Source organism: Colossoma macropomum, unplaced genomic scaffold (genome assembly GCF_904425465.1).
Source record: "Colossoma macropomum unplaced genomic scaffold, Colossoma_macropomum, whole genome shotgun sequence".
NCBI lineage: Eukaryota > Metazoa > Chordata > Actinopteri > Characiformes > Serrasalmidae > Colossoma > Colossoma macropomum.
In genome coordinates, this window is record NW_023494810.1 from 15,225,323 (window position 1) to 15,245,826 (window position 20,504).

General features: G+C 42.1%; 2 protein-coding genes across 8 annotated transcripts in view; both read left to right on the forward strand.

Moving 5' to 3' along the window:
• elmo2 (engulfment and cell motility 2) overlaps window positions 1-13,015 on the forward strand; it is a 31,972-nt gene extending 18,957 nt beyond the window's left edge. For 5 of the 7 annotated variants that reach the window (XM_036559470.1, XM_036559471.1, XM_036559469.1 and 2 more), the window contains exons 11-23: window positions 469-504; window positions 2,435-2,485; window positions 2,721-2,843; window positions 3,042-3,161; window positions 3,369-3,473; window positions 5,201-5,309; window positions 6,529-6,665; window positions 7,632-7,795; window positions 7,961-8,073; window positions 8,592-8,699; window positions 9,594-9,676; window positions 10,829-10,906; window positions 11,328-13,015. In XM_036559470.1, coding sequence (XP_036415363.1) covers window positions 469-504; window positions 2,435-2,485; window positions 2,721-2,843; window positions 3,042-3,161; window positions 3,369-3,473; window positions 5,201-5,309; window positions 6,529-6,665; window positions 7,632-7,795; window positions 7,961-8,073; window positions 8,592-8,699; window positions 9,594-9,676; window positions 10,829-10,906; window positions 11,328-11,528 — 1,428 coding nt within the window. In that variant the 3' untranslated portion in view covers window positions 11,529-13,015. The remainder of the gene's footprint in view (window positions 1-468; window positions 505-2,434; window positions 2,486-2,720; window positions 2,844-3,041; window positions 3,162-3,368; window positions 3,474-5,200; window positions 5,310-6,528; window positions 6,666-7,631; window positions 7,796-7,960; window positions 8,074-8,591; window positions 8,700-9,593; window positions 9,677-10,828; window positions 10,907-11,327) is intronic. The other 2 variants (XM_036559474.1, XM_036559475.1) reach the window with 1 other exon arrangement.
• A 1,428-nt stretch (window positions 13,016-14,443) lies between these two features.
• On the forward strand, window positions 14,444-18,573 carry LOC118799591 (zinc finger protein 501-like). Its single transcript, XM_036559546.1, has 2 exons — window positions 14,444-14,977; window positions 17,041-18,573. Exon 2 carries the CDS (start codon window positions 17,189-17,191, stop codon window positions 18,530-18,532), a length of 1,344 nt encoding a protein of 447 aa, XP_036415439.1. The 5' UTR covers window positions 14,444-14,977; window positions 17,041-17,188; the 3' UTR covers window positions 18,533-18,573.
• Window positions 18,574-20,504: the final 1,931 nt, after the last annotated feature.

The following is a 20,504-nucleotide window of genomic DNA, read 5'->3' on the forward strand; positions in this document are numbered from 1 at the left end:
TTCTAGTTGGACTGTTTGTTCTGTTTTCTGCTTTTCTTTTCTTCTGATGGTCTTAAACGTTAAGTGGACACATTTGCAGAAAGAAAACTTACTGTTCATTTTGTTTTTCATGGCTGTAGCATCACCAGGGATCGAACTCGCGATCTCCTGATGATAGGGCCAACGCTTAGACGGTTGCGCCACTCGGGAGCCCGTTTTAATGGGTTTTTAACTATTTTTCCAAATCAGTTTGAAGCTTGAGACTGAGTGTCCTTTACTGAAAGTCGAATCAGAAAGCTGCTGTGGGAATCTCAGGCTAAATCTGAAATGCAGTATCGCAGTTTATGAGTGCAGAGGCCAAATCGCTCAGCTCTTAATTTCCGCTTTCTGCTCTTTTATCTGTGCATGAGTGTCCCATTGGCTGTGTGTGAGTAAGTGCACTTTCTGTCTCTGTCACTGTCCCACCTGCATCAATCCCCACCCCCCCAGGAGGAGCACACTAACCCTCTGGACCAGTGCCTTACAGTGAGTATCCAGCACATCCATCCTCATGAGGCATTACGTCATTACATCCCCCTGCTAGTTCTCATGGCTTTAGATCTCAGTCACAGTCAGTCCCCCTGCATCGGATTGTCAGTCTGGTATTTGTTCGCATTGTCGGTTCACTGTCTGATCAGGTTGTCTGTTTGGTAGCTGATCAAATTGTGGGTCCAGTATTTGATCAGATTGTTGGTTTGATATCTGATCAGATTTTGGGGTCCACTATTTCATCTGATCGGATTGTGGGTCTGGTATCTGATTGGAGTGTACATCTGATGTCTGATGGCATTGTCAGTCCAGGGTCTAATCAGATTGTCGGTCTTGAATCTGATCACATTGTTAGTCTGTTGTCCGATTTGATTGTTGATCCAGTATCTGATTGGATTGTCCGTCTGGTGTCTGATCGGATTGTCAGGCCGGTATCTGATGGCATTGTCGGCCCAGGGTCTGATCAAATGTCTGTCTGGAATCTGATCGGATTGTCGGTCCGGTGTCTGATGACATTGTCGGTCCAGGGTCTGATCAGATTGTCGGTCTGGAATCTAATGGGATTGTTGGTCTGGAGTCTTATCGGCAGGTGTTTTTATCTAACTTTCTTATTATTTATGCTCATCACAATGGTACAGAGTTACCGTAGCCCTTCTGTCAACTCGAACCAGTCTGGCCATTCTTCCCTTGACCTCTCTCATGGCATTTCTGTCCAAAGGACTGCCACTCACTGAAGGTTTTTCCTTTAATGCTCCAGTCTGACTCAACTCAAGACACTGTTGTGCTCGAACGTTTCAGGAGATCAGTAGTTGCATAAATACTCAAACCAACAGTCACGCCAACAGTCATGCCACGGTTAAAATCGCTGCGATCACATTTTTCCCCCATTCGGATGGTTGATGTGAACATTACCTGAAGCTGCTGGCCCGTATCTGCATGACTTTATGCACTGCTCTCCTGCCACATGATTGGCTGATTAGATAATTGCATAAAGAAATAGGTGCACCAGTGTTCTTAATAAAGTGCTCAGTGAGTGTGTGTGTGTGTGGTGTGTGTGTGTGTGTGTGTGGGATATATATATATAGAGATAGATATAGATATAGATATATAGAGAGAGATATATATAGACAGACAGACAGACAGACAGACACTATATGGGGGAAAAGTCTTCAATTTCAAAATTTTGTTTTGCCTTTTGCTTTTCTTAAATACGCATTCTTTTCTTTTAGTTTTACACTGTTGTATATAAACACACTGTCACAACATTGAGTGACTTATTTATGTGTATGAAGAATGCTATATAAATAGGTACTGTTAAAGTTATTTACTTTATGGAGGGGTGTGGAGTGTTATAGAGTCTTCTGGGATAGTGTGGAAGTTCATAGAGGCTTATAGAGTAGTGTGGGAGATTATGGAAGCTTATGGGTCGTAACGGAGAAGTGTGGAAATTTATGGAGGTATGTTGAGGGTTATGGAGAAGTGTGGAGGGTTATGGAGAAGTATGGAGGATTGTGGAGAGTTACAGAGTCTTCTGGAAGAATGTGGAAGTTCATGGAAGCTTATGGAGTTGTGTGGGAGATCATGGAAGCTTATGGGTCGTAACGGAGAAGTGTGGAAATTTGTGGAGGAATGTTGAGGCTTATGGAGGAGTGTGGAGGGTTACAGAGTCTTCTGGAAGAATGTAGAAGTTTATGGAGGCTTATGGAGGAGTGTTGGAAATGTTGGAGGTTAATGGGTCATAACAGATCTTTGTGGAAGTTCATGGAGGAGTGTGAAAGTTTACAGAGTCTTCCGGAGGAGTAGGGAGGTTTATGGAGGAGTGTGGAAGTTGACGGAGGAGGAGTTACTGGAAGTTATGGAGAACAGTAAAGCACACTGCTCTGTTGGACTGAAAGCATTTTTCTCTGTTTGTGTTTGTTTTTTGCAGGAAATGGCCAGCACGCTGGCTCAGAAACACCTCAGATCCATCATCCTCAATGTAAGTGCCTTTATTATTTACAGTAGCTCTTCCTCCACAGTCAGGATTACACCACATGCGCAGTGCCCTCTTAAACGTTCCCCATTGAATTGTTTTCTTCTCATTCAGAAGAACACGTTTGTAGCCCTGAGTGCAGAACTCCTTATGTAGTTGTAAAAGATTCATTGATTAAACAGATCAACCTAAAAGAAAATCAGATCACATGCATAGTGTGTGTTTTTACTCTTTTCTGCAGCACGTCATTCGTGGCAATCGACCAATCAAAGCTGAGATGGCGCACCAGCTGTACGTCCTGCAGGTTTTAACCTTCAACCTCTTGGAGGAGCGCATGATGACCAAAATGGATCCCACTGATCAGGTGATGTTTCTGTGAAGTTTTAAAATCAGATTTTTTGCATTTTCTGTATTTCATGGAATGCATTGCTAAATCTGCAGCAATAATTCCAATTATAAAGTACTTTATTATTAGAGAATGACTGCGTACGTCCATCTTAGCTATTAGTCGCTTTCTGCTCCAGTGAGTGACGTCACATGTCTCCTCCCGCCATGTCTTCAGGCTCAGAGAGACGTCATCTTCGAGCTGCGCAGGATCGCCTTTGATGGCGAGAACGATCCGACCGGCACAGAGAAGAGGAAAGCTCTCTACACCAAGGACTACAAGATGTTAGGATTCACTGTGAGTGACAGCAGCGCCCTCTAGTGCTCCTGAAGCATAACTTGGCTCACACTCACGTTCAACACTTTATAGGAATAAAGTCATTAAACAAAGTATTTTCTTATATAAGAGCTTTCAGAACATGTTTTTGTAGGATGTGTCACAGAATGCTGATATAAAATATGTTTATTTTGTGTTTGCTGATGTAAAGTGCTGTCTTTTGTGCAGAACCATGTTAATCCTGCCATGGACTTCACTCAGACTCCTCCAGGCATGTTGGCCCTAGATAACATGCTGTACCTTGCCAAGTTCCACCAGGACACCTACATCAGAGTGAGCAGATCTGTTCATAAAGCATAACATTCATGCATTTCTGAGTTTAGTACAGTATTACAGAGCTGTTGACTGAATGTGTGTACAGTCTAAAACTCAGCAGTGTCTGCTGCTAAACTGAAAGGTTGTAGGTCACTGAAGAATGTTAGCTGTATTGTACAGTGGTGTGTGTGAAACCTTTGGAATTACCTGCATGTCATCTTAAAATATGTTTTGGTCTTTATCTGAATTACAATAAGGAACAAACACAATCTGTTTAAACTACAAAACAAACACAGTGTAGGTTGGAGAAACTATGTGAACCCCTTAACTAATGTCTTCAGTGAAAGCTAATTGGAGTCAGGAGGTAATCAGTGAAATAAGACTGGAGCTACTCTGACTTTTTGAGTTTGCTATCCACTCCAGCATTCTGAGTTTTTTTTATTCTCATGAAGCATCTGCTGATATGAACCACACCTCTCAAAATAACAGATCTCAGAAGAATAAAAAAGCTAGAAAGGATTACAAAGTCACAAAAGAGTATAGATATCCATCAGTCTGCAGATAGACACACTGTCTATAAATGGAGATGATTTAGTTCTGTGTCGTCTTTCCCTAGAAGTGGATGCCCAACCAAAATAGCTCCAAAGGCACAATGTAGAATGCACTGTCAAATAAAAAAGAATGCTGGTATAAGCTAAAATCTAAAGGCTTGAAGGAATCATTGGAACCGGTTAACATCTCTGTTTATGAGTCTACCATACGAACAGCACTCAAAAGGCAGAGGAAGCTGCTGCTTTATTATTATTTTTAAGTTATTGTGTAAGATTATATGTATATATTTTAGTTAAATTGGTTTTATCTATTCTTCTATCCTATCTATAGTTTTGTTTATCTATGTTGTAAATACTGTTCTCTGCATAATTTGTGGAACTCTCACTCAAGTTTTTCACTCACCTGTGTCCCTGTACTCTTGTGATGTGACAATAAATCTGATTTGATTTGATTTGATTTGCTCTCTCTCAAAAAAAAAGCAATAAAAGTTTCTCCATGCCTGAAGTTTGACTTCACTCTCCAAAACACTCTGGAAAATGTTTTTTGGATTGATAAAAGTGAAGTTGAATTGTTCAGGATGAACACTCAACACGGTGTATGTTGAAAAAAGGGCTCTACACACCATCATCAAAATATCTTCCAAACAGTGAAGTATGGTGGTGGGAGCATCATGATTTGGGGCTGTTTTGCTGCCTCTGGGCCTGGACCAATCAGAGCACCAACCTTAACCCAGTAGAGATGCTGTGTGAGCCGTTCACACCAGATACCTGAAGAGTATGGACGAGCTAAAGCAGTTCTGTAAGGAAGAACGTTCCTTAAACATTCTGCAAGTCTGATCTGCAGATGCTGGAAGCTCTTGACTTCAATTATTGCTGCCAAAAAAGGATTGACCAGGTTCAGATACAAGGGTTCACTTAGTTTTTCCCCCCAGCGCTGTAAATGTTTAATTGATGTTCACTTAATGAACGATTATAATTTGTTATTTGATTTAGCACATTCTCACTTTCACGTATTGACTTCCTGTGTGAACAAATCACATTTTATGACCAATCAAAGAAACCTGAGAAATTAAACTCAGTAATTAAACTCTGTATTTAAACTAGATGATTAAACTCAGCAATTCCAAAAAGTTCTCGTACTGCTTTTTGCTGCTGTTGTATTGTTGTTGTATTTGTGTGTGTATGTTATTTCAGATTGTTCTGGAAAACAGCAGTCGTGAAGATAAACATGAGTGTCCATTCGGCCGGTGTGCCATCGAGCTGACCCGCATGCTGTGTGAGATCCTGCAGGTTGGAGAGCTGCGTAAGTGCTCTGATCTTCTCTCTCAGGAACCCCAGAGAAGCTGAATTACACTGAGACTTTTCACCTCTTTTTCACACATTACATCAACCAGGTTCACAGCTGTATAAAAATTAGGGCCTGATCAATAATAATAACATCCCACTCAATGATTGTCTTGATGATTTTTAAGCACTGCTTCTGCTTTGAAGTTACTTATTTTATCTTCTAATGAACACACATCTCTAAAGTGAGAAAAATGTAAGCTCTGGATAAAATAACTAAACCATTTAAATATAGCCAAACCTCCTTTAGCTTGAGGATCGCACATTACAACGCAGACTTTTATACGAAGACCACTGATTAAAAATAAGAACAGGTAAAATTAAAGAATTCTGGGAAGCTGCTGACCTATCCAGTGCATATATGACATCATCAGTGTAAGACAGGCACTAGCATTTAAAGGGTCAGCAGGTGGAAGCAGTATAGTTTCAGCTAATTTGTTTTTTGTACTTTTTTTCTTTTTTGTTTTCATTTTACTTAAAAAATGTCATTCCTGGATGCCTGAAAAAGTAAACATCATCGGAAACGTGGAAAGTTTTTGTTTTTTTTAATTTTAGGGTTGATACAGAAGAATCAGTACGAAAACAACAATGAATAAACAGCCTGGACATAAACAGAAACAAACTATGATTAAAAAGAAATGGGTAAAGTACTAAAACTAAATTGTTAAAAGTAAAACATAAAAATCTATCAATTAAAGAAAATAAATACACTAATATATAGTCTGTCTGGTGTGTTATCTATACACCTTACAACACACCTGCATTTATTTATTAGAAAGTAATCAATAAGTAGCTAATCAGGTGACCTGTCTGCATGGAGTCATTCATTATTTGTCTAATTTCCTCCGTTTTCACACTGAGAACTAATTTAACCCAGTAACAGGAGAGAAATTATTTATATTAATTGTCAAATTAGGAGATACGAAAGAGTTTAGAGGGACGAAGACGAGAGAATCACAGTTCAAAGAAGAACTTTAATGAAATTTTAAATAGTTACAAATGTAGTTAAATGGTTAAATCTGTTAAAGTGTCTGTTTAGTTTAAGGCTGTTTTAAGAAACTCCGTGTTCGGTTTTCCGCTGTTCTTAGCAGATCATCAGTATAACAGCAGCAGGAGGTGCTCAGTGATGATGTGGATGATGTATGGTGATGTACAATGATGTCATTGTGTCTTTGCAGCAAACGAAGGCTGCAATGACTATCACCCCATGTTCTTCACTCACGACCGAGCCTGGGAGGAGTTCTTCTGTGTCTGCATTCAGCTACTGAACAAGACCTGGAAAGAAATGAGAGCCACAGCCGAGGACTTCAACAAGGTGTGCATGTGTTACTGCACACAAAACGTCTACAGGACTGAGTCTACAGAACAAAACTGACAGAAATATAGCGGTTACCATGGTTACATGTCTGTATGTTTTTCTCTACTGCAGTGTGTAGTTCAGTGGAGGTGTTCCTGTATTTTTCGGAGGTTCTGTACCTTCAGTAAAGTGAAGCCTGTGTGCCGTGCGCCTTCAGTCACAGTGAACTTTGTGTGACCTGTAAGATAACAGGCTGCACTCTCTGTAGGTAGAGTGATGAACGGTGGTGTACAGTTATATTTGAATAAACTAGACTGAACTTCAGTGTGACTTTATAAAACATTGTTAGACTTGCCTGATGAGGCCTTATAAAACAGTGTAAACATTAAAGTAGTGGCCTGTTTTTATTTTTTAAAATTTTTTTATTATTAACAGTATTCTGGCTCCGGACAGTGAAGTTACAAAAGAAAAGTCTGTTAAAAGTCTGGAGTAGAAGGTTCGCAAACTTTAACACTAGGACATACAGGGGTAATGTTAGTCCTGAGACTAGTGCTGCTACATGATTGGCTGTTTGAATAACTGCATTACCAAGCAGGTGTTTCCAATAAAGAGGCCGCTCTCTTGAGGTTTTTCTTTTCGGTCTCTGGAGGTCGTGTGATGACATCACTTCTCTCATGACGCTGGTGTAAACAGTAAATGGCAGAGAATCTTTACACTCAGATTTATCCTTTACTGCATTTGGTTTCTGTATTAGGAGACTCTGTATAGCTGGTGTTCTTCAGAGTGACAATGGGGGACAGTTCGCAGTCAGTGTTCTGCGCCCTGTGGGGTCACAGAGTTCAGCACAGGTACTCAGGTGTGATACAGGTTACCTGGGAGTGGAAGTGATGACAGAATGTGTGATCAGGAGTTTGTACCCACACTGTGCTGTGCTGAGCAGAGGAACGCTCTGAATGCCATAATGCAGCATTTGCTTGTGTTCAGGTGATGCAGGTTGTTCGGGAGCAGATCACCAGAGCTCTGGCTATGAAGCCGTCATCTCTGGAGCAGCTGAAGAGTAAACTCCGAAGCCTGAGCTACTCTGAGATCCTCCGCCTGCGCCAGTCTGAGAGGATGAGCCAGGATGACTTCCAGTCTGCACCCATTATGTGAGTAACAGGCTGAGGCTCTTTAGAGGGAAACGCTCACTGTAGGAGTTCTATCAGGAGCTGGAGTCAGACAGGAAGGGATTTATAGGTTTTTTTAAGTTCTTTAGGCTTTTCCACACTAACAGAATGGTTGCTCAATGACCTCTTCTGTGGTTTTCTGGTCAGTGAGCTCCGTGAGCGAATCCAGCCTGAGATTCTGGAGCTGATTAAACAGCAGAGGCTGAACCGCCTGTGTGAGGGAAGCTGCTTCCGCAAGCTGGGAAACCGCCGAAGACAAGGTAACAGCTCCAACTGGAGCTATCTAACATGTACACTACACATCCAGAGGTATCCAGACAGCCTTACCAGCCCTAGCAGCTCATATAATTTCCATAGAAAAGCACTGACCAATAGAATGGGACGCTCTGGAGCAGCTGCACATGATCCTAAAATCTCCATGTCCAATGCCAAGCGTGGGCTAGAGGGGTATAAAGCCCCCCAGTATTGGGCTGTGGAGCAGTGGAACTGTGTTCTCTGGAGTGATGGAGCTCCATCCAATACCTTTGGGATAAGTTGGAGTGAACTGACAATTCAACATCAGTACCTGACCTTACTAATGCTCAATCAGATCCTCACAGCAATGTTCCAACATCTAGCATAAAGCCTTCCCAGAAGAGTAGGGGCTGTTACTGCAGCACAAACTCACTATTAACACCTTAATTTCAGAAGAGCTCAGATTTTCAGACGGATCATGAATCTCTCTCTTATCCTTAATCTGTATTACTGATGCAGTCTCACTTTGTTTCCTCTCCCTCAGAGAAGTTCTGGTTCTGTCGTCTCTCTTTGAACCATAAAGTTCTGCACTACGGTGACCTTGATGAGTCTCCACAAGGCGAGGTGCCTTTTGAACTGCTGACAGACAAAAGTGAGTGAATTATGACAAAATGGTATTTACATTTCATATTATGGTACAGATGCGATCATGTCCAGTGGTGAGCCAGGCCTTCAGTTTGGGAATGAATATCAAAATTTTGTGTTTAAAATAAAAAAAATCCCACCTCTAGGTTAATGCTAATTTCTGCTAGCACCCCTATGGGATTCTAGTAGTATGTTAGCACTAAGCTATTGTATGAATTAAATGCGTGAACCTTTTTGGGCTGATCTAGATTAAAAACATTAGGACATTTGAAGCTTTTGAAAATCATTTTCTTATGTTTTATCTGAAGCTTATTTATATTTTATTTTATATCTGAGTTTGTATGTATCAGTTTTACAGTGACTCTTTCAGTCATAGAGCTGCTGCTGCTGTTTAACATTCCTAACAACTACCCTGCTTTGGCTACAGCTTGTATTCACAGTCAGTGACGTATCTAGAACCTCCAGAAGGATGTTTTTTTTCTTATGAAATTGGTCCTAAAGTGTGATTGGTTCATTCTGTCATTTCCTAATTATGTTGATAAGTAATTTAGCATGTAAGGCTTTCAGTCCAGCTCCTTAAAGTCTAACCAATGGGAGAGCAGCTTGGCTGTATCTGCCTAGATACCACAGAGAGAACAATCCTGACTGGATCATTTTCTGCTTCAAGATTTTAACCCCTGAATCACATTAGTACAATACTAACGTTGTAAGTCGTAATTTTAAATGCAACAAAATCAATGATTCTATTAAATAGAGATGAACTAAACATTACAGAGATTCAGTTCCAGAAATCATTAGGCCTTCTCTGAAGGTCTAGAAGGCTCTGAGGGTTCTCTACTGGTCATATTTGTGTAGTTTGAGCCAATTTTGACTGGTTTATTCTGTTCTTGTTCTCTTACAGTCCCAGTGTCCGATATTAAATCTGTAGTGACTGGGAAGGACTGTCCACACATGAAGGAGAAAAGTGCACTGAAACAGAACAAGGTACATCACCTAAAACCAAAAACACATTATTTTCCTCATACTGTACATCTCTAGTTACCCTCTGTCTGAAACGCTCTGTTAGAGCTCCAGTGTCTTTAAACCCCACCTCATGATGAGCCCAGTGGGCTCCGATTGGTCAGCTCGCCCACTCTGTTCTGACTGGTCGACCTCTAGAGCGGATCCGCCCCTCTACGTTCCGCCCCTGTCCTGCAGTCTGCAGACAGACCCTTCTCTCCTGAGCAGCTATAAACTGTGCTGTGGCTGTTTCTCCAGCGGCGTCGGTTCTGCCGTATCAGTTTGATCCAGAGTCAATCCTGAAAAGTCCGGTCAGCGTCTTCTCCACACAGCTACAACACTGACCACACTCTTCCTCCTCCAGAAGCTGCTGCGCGTTGTGTGAGGGTGTGCCGAGCTGGCCGGTAGGCGGGCAGAAAGGGCTGTGTTACAAGATTGCGTCATCTTGAAACAAAGGAAAAAGACTGGAATTCCAACCAGGCGTTTCAGGCAGCTGAGAAAAGTTGTTTCTGTGGGAGAGAGTTTCTCCTTCTGGTTTTCAGATTTTCAGAAAAGTTTTTCAAAGGAATCCAGGCAGAGTTACAGTTTCTAGACTATGAAGCACCAACAGGGTGAACCAGTCTTCTACAGTGCCACCCTGAGGCAGAGCAGTGCTGCAGCTCTAGTTAGTTAAGAACACCAAAGACAGAAGCTGATTGTGGGTGAAGCAGATAAACAGTGAGCTTCACTGAATCCAAGAATTTAGATTTGGAGACATTCAGGGGGTCCAAGAGGTTATTTAGGGGGTTATTTAGGGGGTCTCAGAGCTTCCCAGGACCCCCTGTATTTCGCACCTTGCTGAGCAGACTTGTAAAAGCTACAGACATTGCAGACTCATACTGGATATATAAAATCAGTTCTTGTCTGTAATCTCTCAGATTAGAGAACCTCCCCTCCCCAGATTAATCTAATCCACTCCAGCAGAGCTTTACTCACCTTTTCATGTAAACTAAACCTCTTGATTACAGAGTGAAGGTAACAATCTGACTGTGTTCTTCTGTGAACAGAGCTGCTTCAGATTAGTGACACAGTTAAATGTGTTGTTTTGCTGTGTGTGTGTGTGTGTGTGTGTGTGTGTGTGTGTGGGTTATTATTTAGGAGGTTCTAGAGTTGGCGTTCTCCATCCTCTATGATCCTGATGAGGCTCTCAACTTTGTGGCACCCAGCAAATATGAGGTGAGTCCCACTAGAGCAGGGCAGTATGATGTCACAGAGTACGGGTCGGAAGGTTATTAGAGTTGAGGAATCAGGTGGAGAGTTTGATCTTTATGTTAACAGTGGTGGTCACAGTGCGTAGTGATCAGTAATCCGTCTGAAGTGGAGGAACAAAACGAGTCTGTAAAAAGTGAAAGTTTTGGATTAGATTACACAAACTTTATTGTTCGTGAAGGAAACATGCTCTTCAAACATAAACACACAAACCCACTCTGACTCAGTACATCCCTCATTTTAGCTTTGTAGGGATGCGTATGGAGATGGTCGTGCTGTGATAGTGCGTATGGATAGTTTGTGTTTGATTATGTGTTTTTTTGTGTACCTGACGTGTCCTGTATGTTTGTGTGTTTGTGTAATTTCTTGCGGTCATTGTGGTGATCAGTACTGTATCTGGACGGACGGACTGTGTGCGCTGTTGGGCAGAGAGATGGGAAGTGACCTCACGCGCAGCGACCTCGACACGCTCATTAGCATGGAGATGAAGCTCCGCCTCCTCGACCTAGAGAACATCACCATCCCTGAGGCCCCGCCCCCTGTGCCCAAGGAGCCCAGCACCTACAACTTCACCTACAACTACGGATAAACTGTGTGTGTGTGTGTGTGTGTGAGTGAGAGAGAGAGAGTGAGTGATGGGGAATTATTCTAAACTTTTTCAGAAAAACGATCCGCTCTCCACTGACTGATGGAAGTTTGGACTGTAAACTGCGTTTCTCACTCTGTTCATTCTGGAAGGCTCTTCAGTTCTGATTCTGAATCGTTGCTGTTTGTACTTTTCTGTTATGGATGATGTGAAAATGATCAGGATCATTGCTGCTAATTGATTTTTTCTGTAACAGTCAATAATGGATATGGTACGATTTTCCAATACCAATATTGAAACATACAGTGTGGATACCGACCGGATACTGAAACCTTGAGTATCAGTGATACTGATACCGATCTGACATTGAAACTTTGAGTATTGGCCGATATCAATCTGACCGTTTCTTCTTTGAGGCTACTAATCTTGATAAAAAAAAGTTAATGATACCTGACATTAGATCAGTGCCTTCTCTAGCCAAAATCGAATCATTTTAGATTCATTACAATCATAAATAAGGTTGAAACTTATCTTATTAATGAATTAAAACTTAATAGAGGAAATTGAACGAGTTTTACAGTGAAGGTACACAGGAATTGCCTGAAGTTTTAACTGATGTACTGGACACATGGTGTGTTAGCACTAAATACTGACAAAATGTTAATACTGAACTAATGATCTTTAAGCAGTTATCTGCTGAAACTCATGTGCCACCACTATTACTGTTTTAATTTTGCATCATATAATTAATTAAGGAGTTAATTGTTTAATTAACCAGTGCTTTTAACATTGTCCTTCACTGATTAGTGAATTTTGTACTCCCTGTCAGCCCGTCGGCTCACTAACCTACTGAGGTTTGTTATTAAGAATAGAGTCTATATTTTTGTAAATGCTGTGATGAAGGAAAGCAGTAGATGCTGTTCAGAAGAAAGCAGAGGCGAGAGTAAAAGAGTAGGAGGTGAGAGTCGAGGTCTGGCCTGTCGGTACTGAACGCTGTTTTCTGCAGACGCTACGATAAACTGAATGTTTATGGTGCGCTTTGGGGCAAAACGATGTGGTAAAGATGTATATTCATTCAGAATTCATTTATAATACCTACAGCAGTATCAGTTATTCTGTTTGTATTGTGTTGTATTTTTCACACTCAGCTGATCAGTTCCTCTTTATGAGTTTATATTAGAAAAATACAGTTTTTATGGCAACAGTGTGATTCTACTAACTCTACAGAGCAGAGTCTGTATAACAGTTAGAAGAAATAGTTATTTACCCAAGAAGGAGCCCGTAACCGCTATAGCATTAACACGGATTCACTTCACCATAACTTTATTCAGGCTTGTAGTCGTAGTGAGTGACATGTTAGTGGAGACGTAACTGAAATATGGTATTCATTATATAATATATAAAATTTCTATGTCTGTATATATTGTGATGCCTTATTAAAACAACTATAATAATGAGTTTGTGTGAATAAATACAAAGTTTAAAACAGATTTTATCATTTAATTTTTCTTCATTCAGTTTCACTCATTTGTAATGTTTTTAAATGTGTTTTTAAGCTATTAATGGTGGCGGTTTGCATGCAGGGCATCGTGAAGCAAAGAAAACTTATTTTAGATTTTCCACTATTTACCCCATCATCAACATTACATATAAATCTCAGAAGACATGTAGGTTCTCTGGTGGTTTTGGATAGTAAATAAAAGGTCTATATTTGTGTTGTAGTTATCTCAAACACTCAATTATGCAGACGCTTCACAAAATTTGGTGGAATTTCCCTTCTATTTATTGGCCAAGGCCTCATTAACCTTAACTTACTGCACACTCATTAAACAGGAACTTAGAATGTTGTGGAACGGCAGTAAACTGAATCAGCACTGTGGTGCTTGTTAGGTCCACAGTCCAGTTTCTATTTAATGAAAATGTATTGAATAATAGTTGTAGTTCAAAACTTTCTTAAATTGTTTTTGTATTTGACCTTTTATTTTATAAAATTTGTTGCTACTGTCCTCCAGAATGTGGCGTCTGATCGGTGAGGGCTTTTATTTTGACAGTAATGGAGTCCTGCAGTTGTCCATTGCTGCTGCTATTAAATATAACAGGTGTTTTAATTTTGGAGCAGGCAGTGCAATCAAACATCTTAAAAATAATTAATCCACATTAATTTAACGAACATTGTGCTTAAAATTTGGCTTAAAAGTTAAACAGCTTTTCTTGAATTATAGAACCTCTTACTTAGCAAGCATGGAAAAAAAAAACAGAAATACTGTCCTTTATGGAAGTAAATGGGTTTGATTGCGGTCCAAAATGATTGCTGTTTTTCTTTTTGTTCAATTGTTCATCTTTAATCTCTGCTGTTGTCTAGATGGCAACGTTTGGGGAGAGAGGGCTTTTATTTTGACAGTAATAGAGAGTCCTGCAGTCAGTGCTGTGTATCAAATCACTGTTTAATAGTAAAACAGACATTAAAATGTCGCTCTGCTCTCAGTAATGAATTATAAACAGAGCTGCTATCAGATTAGAAGAATATTCTGCTTCACATTCACTCTTTACTGCGTTTTCACTCCTTCAGGAACTCGTTCACTCCGCTCTGTCATTCAGGGTGTCTGTTTCGAGTGAAGCTTTTATCTCAGTCTGATACTCAGTTAAGCAGTGTTAGCAGATCCGCTTTTACAGCCCTTCTGTTTCAATCAGTGAATAATGAATAATATTATCTGTAATTAATCTCATCTTTTTATTAATCACAGGTTAAGATCAATAATCTCGGTTATGAACCTCAGGGTGCATCGTCTAAACTGACTCATCAGCGGAGAGCTCTTCTGAGCCACTATCCAATCACAGCGAAGGGGGCGGGGCTCCTCCAGACTCGGTGACCACGTGTTTCCGGTGTGAAGCTCCTGCAGCCGACCAGGGGGCGCTAAGCAGCGGAGAAGCAGAAGATTTAGAAGCAGAAAATCAGATACAACAGAAACAAAAGATCTGCTCTGATGCACCAGCAGAGAAACAGAAGCTCGGCTCTGATCCACCAAGTGAAAAGCAGAAGATCTGCTCTGTTTCACCAAAAGAGAAACAGAAGATCTGCACTGATCCAGCAGCAGAGAAACAGAAGATCTGCTCTGATCCCCCAGATAAGAAGCAGAAGATCTGCTCTGATCCACCAGGTGAAAAACAGAAGATCTGCTCTGATTAACCAGAAGAGAAACAGAAGATCTGAACTGATCCAGCAGCGGAGATACAGAAGATCTGCTCTGATCCCCCAGATAAGAAGCAGAAGATCTGCTCTGATCCACCAGGTGAAAAGCAGAAGATCTGCTCTAATTAACCAGAAGAGAAACAGAAGATCTGAACTGATCCAGCAGCGGAGATACAGAAGATCTGCTCTGATCCACCAGCGAAGAAACAGAAGATCTGCACCGATCCAGCAGAAGAGCAGCAGAAGATCTGCTCTGCTTAAGGTAAGAGCTCCTCACTTAGAGATCATTTATTTATATACAGGTATTTCTGTGATCTGTTATCAGTTTATTCAGTTTATAAACCAGTAAGAAAACAATGTGCATAAACAGATGATGTCATTAAACGTGCAAAGCTGAAATATGTACAGATTTACAGATATGATCCAAAGTGAATATAAAATGTGTAATTGTGTGTGAATGTTGGAAAAACGGCAGCAAAATAAAGAGATTATTAATATCATCAGTTCGGTTACAGTAAAGAGGAACAGTCTGTTAGGTTTTTGGAGCTGGATCTTCAGGATTAGGGGGATTGCATCCGTGCTAACTTACGCTACATCCGTACCATAGATACACATAGCTAGATGCCGTGTTGTCTGTTGTTCTCTATCTGAAGCGATACGTCTGCGCGTCCGCCATGTTGGAGCGGTCAAGATCCGCTTGTGAACAAGTTCACTTGTACTGAGAGATGATGAGTTCTCAGGATTAAATCGGCCACAACTTCCTTATTACTAAACCGATTTTCACCAAATTTGTTTTGTTATAATCCTCAGATGTGGATTAATCTATGTTGCATGGACTGCTCTCGGTAGCTTTTATTTCTTCAGTAACTGATCGTTCTAATTAGCCGTCCGGACTGGCAGGAAAATATTTAGTCTGCACCTGATATTAAAAACCGAGTTCAGCGCGAGCTCCGGTAGCAACATAATATCACGAACACTTCTAATCTTAATAAAATAACCCCCCCCAAAAAACAGTAGGAAGGACGAAGCTAAAGCTGGCTTCCTATTCGCCATTTAAGGTGGAACGGGAAAATATGAACAAGAAGCTGCACCATTTAAGATGGAACGGGAAAATTCCTATTATGAATATCTACACGGATTAAGGAGTGCTATAACTTACCTAGCTACAAAACAATTATTGTAAATAAGTAACTACTACATAACCGTACAATCTCCTCAAACTGTTAAATGAAATAAGCTTATTATAAAACCAATCACATCTACAGGTTATTTGACCAGAACAGGTTCTTTGCCATATCTACACATAAAAATCACACAAACAATAGGCATCACACAAACCTGAGTGTGGATCGCTGCGTTCCCTCCGTTACATAACCCAACTTTCTGAGTGCAATATTCTTAAAATACTATAATTTTGGACAGTACCAACAGTCAGCCCAAAATGTCTCATGGTCGTCCACAGATGTTCTTGATACAAGATCCTGTGTTGTCCAGAGAGACTAGGAGGCAGATGGAACAGCAGCAGTGACTAGTATCAAATTTTGGTTCTGAAATGTTTTTTCGTCTAATCCCAGTGGAGCTTTATCACCAGATGGTGCAGTACGGCATGATGTGGTTATTAATCCAAACCCAGAACTCTCTGGACCCTGTTTGACTCTCTGTGTCCGTTTCCTGCTGCACAGCAGAGCTCATGACAGTATGAAGAGCTTTGAGGAGGTTGCGTGGTGGAGATTTGATCTCCCACACGATACTGGTGTTACAGTAAGTGTAAACAAAGGTGTCCACAAAAGAGGAGCTGTTAGTTCTGATTGTTCTGATCGTTGGTCTCCACTGTTTCCGGTACAGCAGTGGAACTGATGACAAAAAGTGTGATCACAGATTTGTAGCTGTGCTCTGTTTCCTAATCTAACTGTAGAAGTGAGACCACAGGTTTGGACTCTCCTCTGATAATCTCTCCTTTGAGTGCTGCTTCAGTTGGTTTAGCTGCTACTGGAACTCCTGTCTGATTCTCAGAACCTACAAAGGTAAATTTGTACCTGTTGGGCTAAACAATCTGGATTTTCTGCATTTGCCCCACTATGTTTAGTTCTGCTTGAGTGCTGTAAAGGCTCAGAGTGAGAGGAACATCCATCCAGATGTCTCTCTGATAGGTCTCAATGAATTCAGATGGAGCAGTAAAGTAGTGGAGCAGTGCTTTTTGGCATTTCTAGCATTGTTTTACTGTTTTTCAGGAACAGATTGGGTGATTTCCAACAGTGAGTGGACTTTAATTTATTTTTGTTACATTTCACATTTTGAATATTTTCTTTTTTTTCTCTCCTCCAGAAACACATGATGTCCTGTTAGAAGTCTCCTCCTGGTCTTAGTGTCCACTTTCCTACAGAGCTCAAACCTACGTGCACAAACACATCAGCAAGGTCAGCAAGAGGCAAAAGCCTCACTACTGAAATCAGGAGGAATCAAATACAAGAATATGGAGTCCCAAAGAAGTTCGGCTGCTCTACAGACGTCCTCTGGTGCTCTCCGCACTGATGCATCTCGCAGACGAAGGCAGAAGAGTACCAATGAGGAGAGACGTCACTGCTGCTCAGAGTGCGGAAGAACTTTTACTCAGCTGAGCGATCTCCTAAAACACCAGAAGATCCACGAAGAAGAGAAGCCGTATTCCTGCTCGGAGTTCGAGAAGAGTAGAGACGGGAGTACCCCCAAACAGCACCAGAACGTTCATACGGAAGAGGACCTATATGAGCACTCGGAGAGTGGGAAGAGTTCCCCTCCACAGAGTGATCTGCAGCTACAGAGAGAGAAACCGTATCACTGTTCACACTGTGGAAAGAGTTTTAATCTAGAAGGGGATCTGGAAACACATCAGCGCATCCACACAGGAGAGAAACCGTATCAGTGCTCAGAGTGTGGGAGGAGCTTCAGTCAGCAGAGTCATCTCCAATTACACCATCGTGTCCACACAGAAGAGAAACCATACTGGTGCTCAGAGTGCGGGAAGAGCTATAGCGATGGAAGTGCCCTCAAAAAACACCAGAGTGTTCACATGGCAGAAACGCCGTGTCGCTGCTCGGACTGTGGGAAGAGTTTTAAACGACAGAGCGATCTGCAGCTGCACCAGCGGATCCACACCGGAGAGAAACCACACAACTGCTCATACTGCGGAAAGACGTTTAGACAAGCAGGTACCCTCAAAAAACACCAGCGCATCCACACAGGAGAGAAGCCGTATCACTGCTCGGAGTGCGGGAGGAGCTTTAATCAGATCATTCATCTCCAAGCTCACCAGCGCATCCACACAGGAGAGAAGCCGTATTACTGCTCGGAGTGCGGCAAGAGTTTTAATCAGCACAGCAATTTCCATCTACACCAGCGCATCCACACTGGAGAGAAACCGTACCGCTGCTCAGACTGCGGAAAGACGTTTAGACAAGCAGGTACCCTCACAAAACACCAGCGCATCCACACAGGAGAGAAGCCGTATCACTGCTCAGACTGCGGGAGGAGCTTTAGTCAGAACATTCATCTCCAAGCTCACCAGCGCATCCACACAGGAGAGAAGCCGTATTACTGCTCGGAGTGCGGCAAGAGTTTTAATCAGCACAGCAATTTCCATCTACACCAGCGCATCCACACTGGAGAGAAACCGTACCACTGTTCGGAGTGCAGCAAGAGTTTCAGGTCCTCTAACAATTTAAAGACCCATAAATGCACCAAGAGGGAGGAGCCGTACCTTCAACAGTCTGCAGACGCCGGTTCCTCCAGCATTCCTTCTGAAATGAAGGGTATTAATAGTGAGTTTGTGCAGCAGTAACAGCCTCTTCTGGGAGGGCTTTACATTTGATGTTGGAACATTGCTGTGGGGATTTGATTCAGTATTAGTAAGGTCAGGTACTGATGCTGGATAGTCAGTTCTGGATCACTCCAACTCGGCCCAAAGGTATTGGATAGAGCTCAATCACTCCAGAAAACACTGCAATCACTCCAGTTCCACTGCTCCACAGCCCAATGCTGGGGGTCTTTATGCCCCTGTAGCCCATGCTTGGCCATGGGCATGGTGACCTTAGGATCATGTGCAGCTGCTCCAGAGTGTCCGATACTTTTGGTCAGTGCTTTTCTATGGAGGTTATGCAAGCTGTGTCAGCAGTGGGTGCAGCTGAACTCAGCTGGACGAGCTGTTTGGGACTCCCGAGTGGTGCAACTAAGACTGTGTTCAGACTGCAGGCAAATCGATTTGTTTCTCAAATCAGATCTTTTGGGTTGACTGTCTGCTCTGTTATTTGTATGTGATCAGATCAGATTTGTGTGTCCAGACATCACCAGCCTATCCACTTGGGTTGATGTGGTAACGACATAAGCATAAATATTTGCCGCTCTTCTTGAATCCCAGCACTTCTGTCACTCTAGATTTGACGTTGTTGTTTGTTGCGTTGCGAGTGACGCAGTGACCTTAAAATCCAATCTGAGCGTCCAGACTGAGACGTATCTGTAAACATCCGACTAGAGTTGCATTTCAAACCACCTCCAAATGTGGTTTGGATCTCAGAAACTGTGTTTTTTTTGCTGGATACAATCTGGATATGACAATCAGATTTGGGCTGGCAGTCTGAACAAGGCCTAGGTTTTGGTGCAGGGAGTTTGATCCCCGGTGAAGCCACAACTATCCATGGCCAGGAGTCCAAGAGAATGTAGCAGGTTTGTCCCTCTCTGGGTAGGTAGGTCCTCCCTCCCCACATCACTCAGCTCAATGTTAGCCAACGTGGCCATCTGTTAGTGAACGTAACAGAATTGGCAGTTAACGTTCTCCTTCGAGTGTGTTGAACTCCAATGATGTTAACAGATTCACCTCCCAGCCTGGTAGCATCATCTGATCTAGCCAGTGTTTCTCAGTGCTGGTCCTGGAGGCCCACTGCCCTGCACGGTTTAGAGTTTTCTTGCTTCCAGCACAGCTGATCCAGCTAATCTGCCCATTAACAGCCTCTTACTGAGTTGAAGTGGGTGTGCTAAAGCTGGGGTGCTCGAACCTGTTGGGGGGCTACAAGTGGTTGTGGGTCTAGTTACACACCTCTGGGCTTCAGTTCAGGTAAGGCCTTATGTTAAATATTTTTGGTTAAAGCAGGGAGAATGCTGAATGTGCAAGGCAGTGGGCCTCCAGGACCAGCACTGAGAAACACTGTTCTAGCTAACGCAGGAACCTGGCCATGACTAAATTGGGCTGTCTGGACATTTTTATCAGACACAAACTGTCTGTTCTAATGAAAGCAGCTGTTAGCATTATGAGAAAAATAGGTCCTGACCTTCTCTTTCTTGTGTGATTGTGTAATTATTATACAACAAAGTGTTGATCCTTATTTGACCTTCAGAACAGCATGAACTGGCTTGAGCATGAGGTTCTACAAGACACAGAACGCACTGTTCATGAACGTTTCTCCATCCAGAAGTGACTCGCTGCAGATTGGACAGCTGAACAGTCGCGCTGTGAGCAGATCTTCCACCAAAGATGCTGGACGGGGTTGAGAGGAACGTGTTCCTGTAAGCCTGCAGTGATAATGCACACTTTGTGACATGCTGTGTTGTTGTGCTGGAAGTGTTAATCTAAGTGAGGATAAACTGCAGCTGTGAAGGTATGAACTTGGTCAGTTACCATGTTCAGATATGTTCTCCCATTCAGACATTCTGCAGTGGGACCCTAATGTGAACCAGGAGGACATTCCAATCCTTAGACTACAACCACTGGACTGAGCTGTGACACCAAACATGATGAACTTCATGGACTTCTACTGTGC

Bases quoted from the DNA above. Each gene is read 5' to 3' on its own strand.
- LOC118799591 (XM_036559546.1), top strand. From the start codon at position 17,189: ATGGAGTCCCAAAGAAGTTCGGCTGCTCTACAGACGTCCTCTGGTGCT.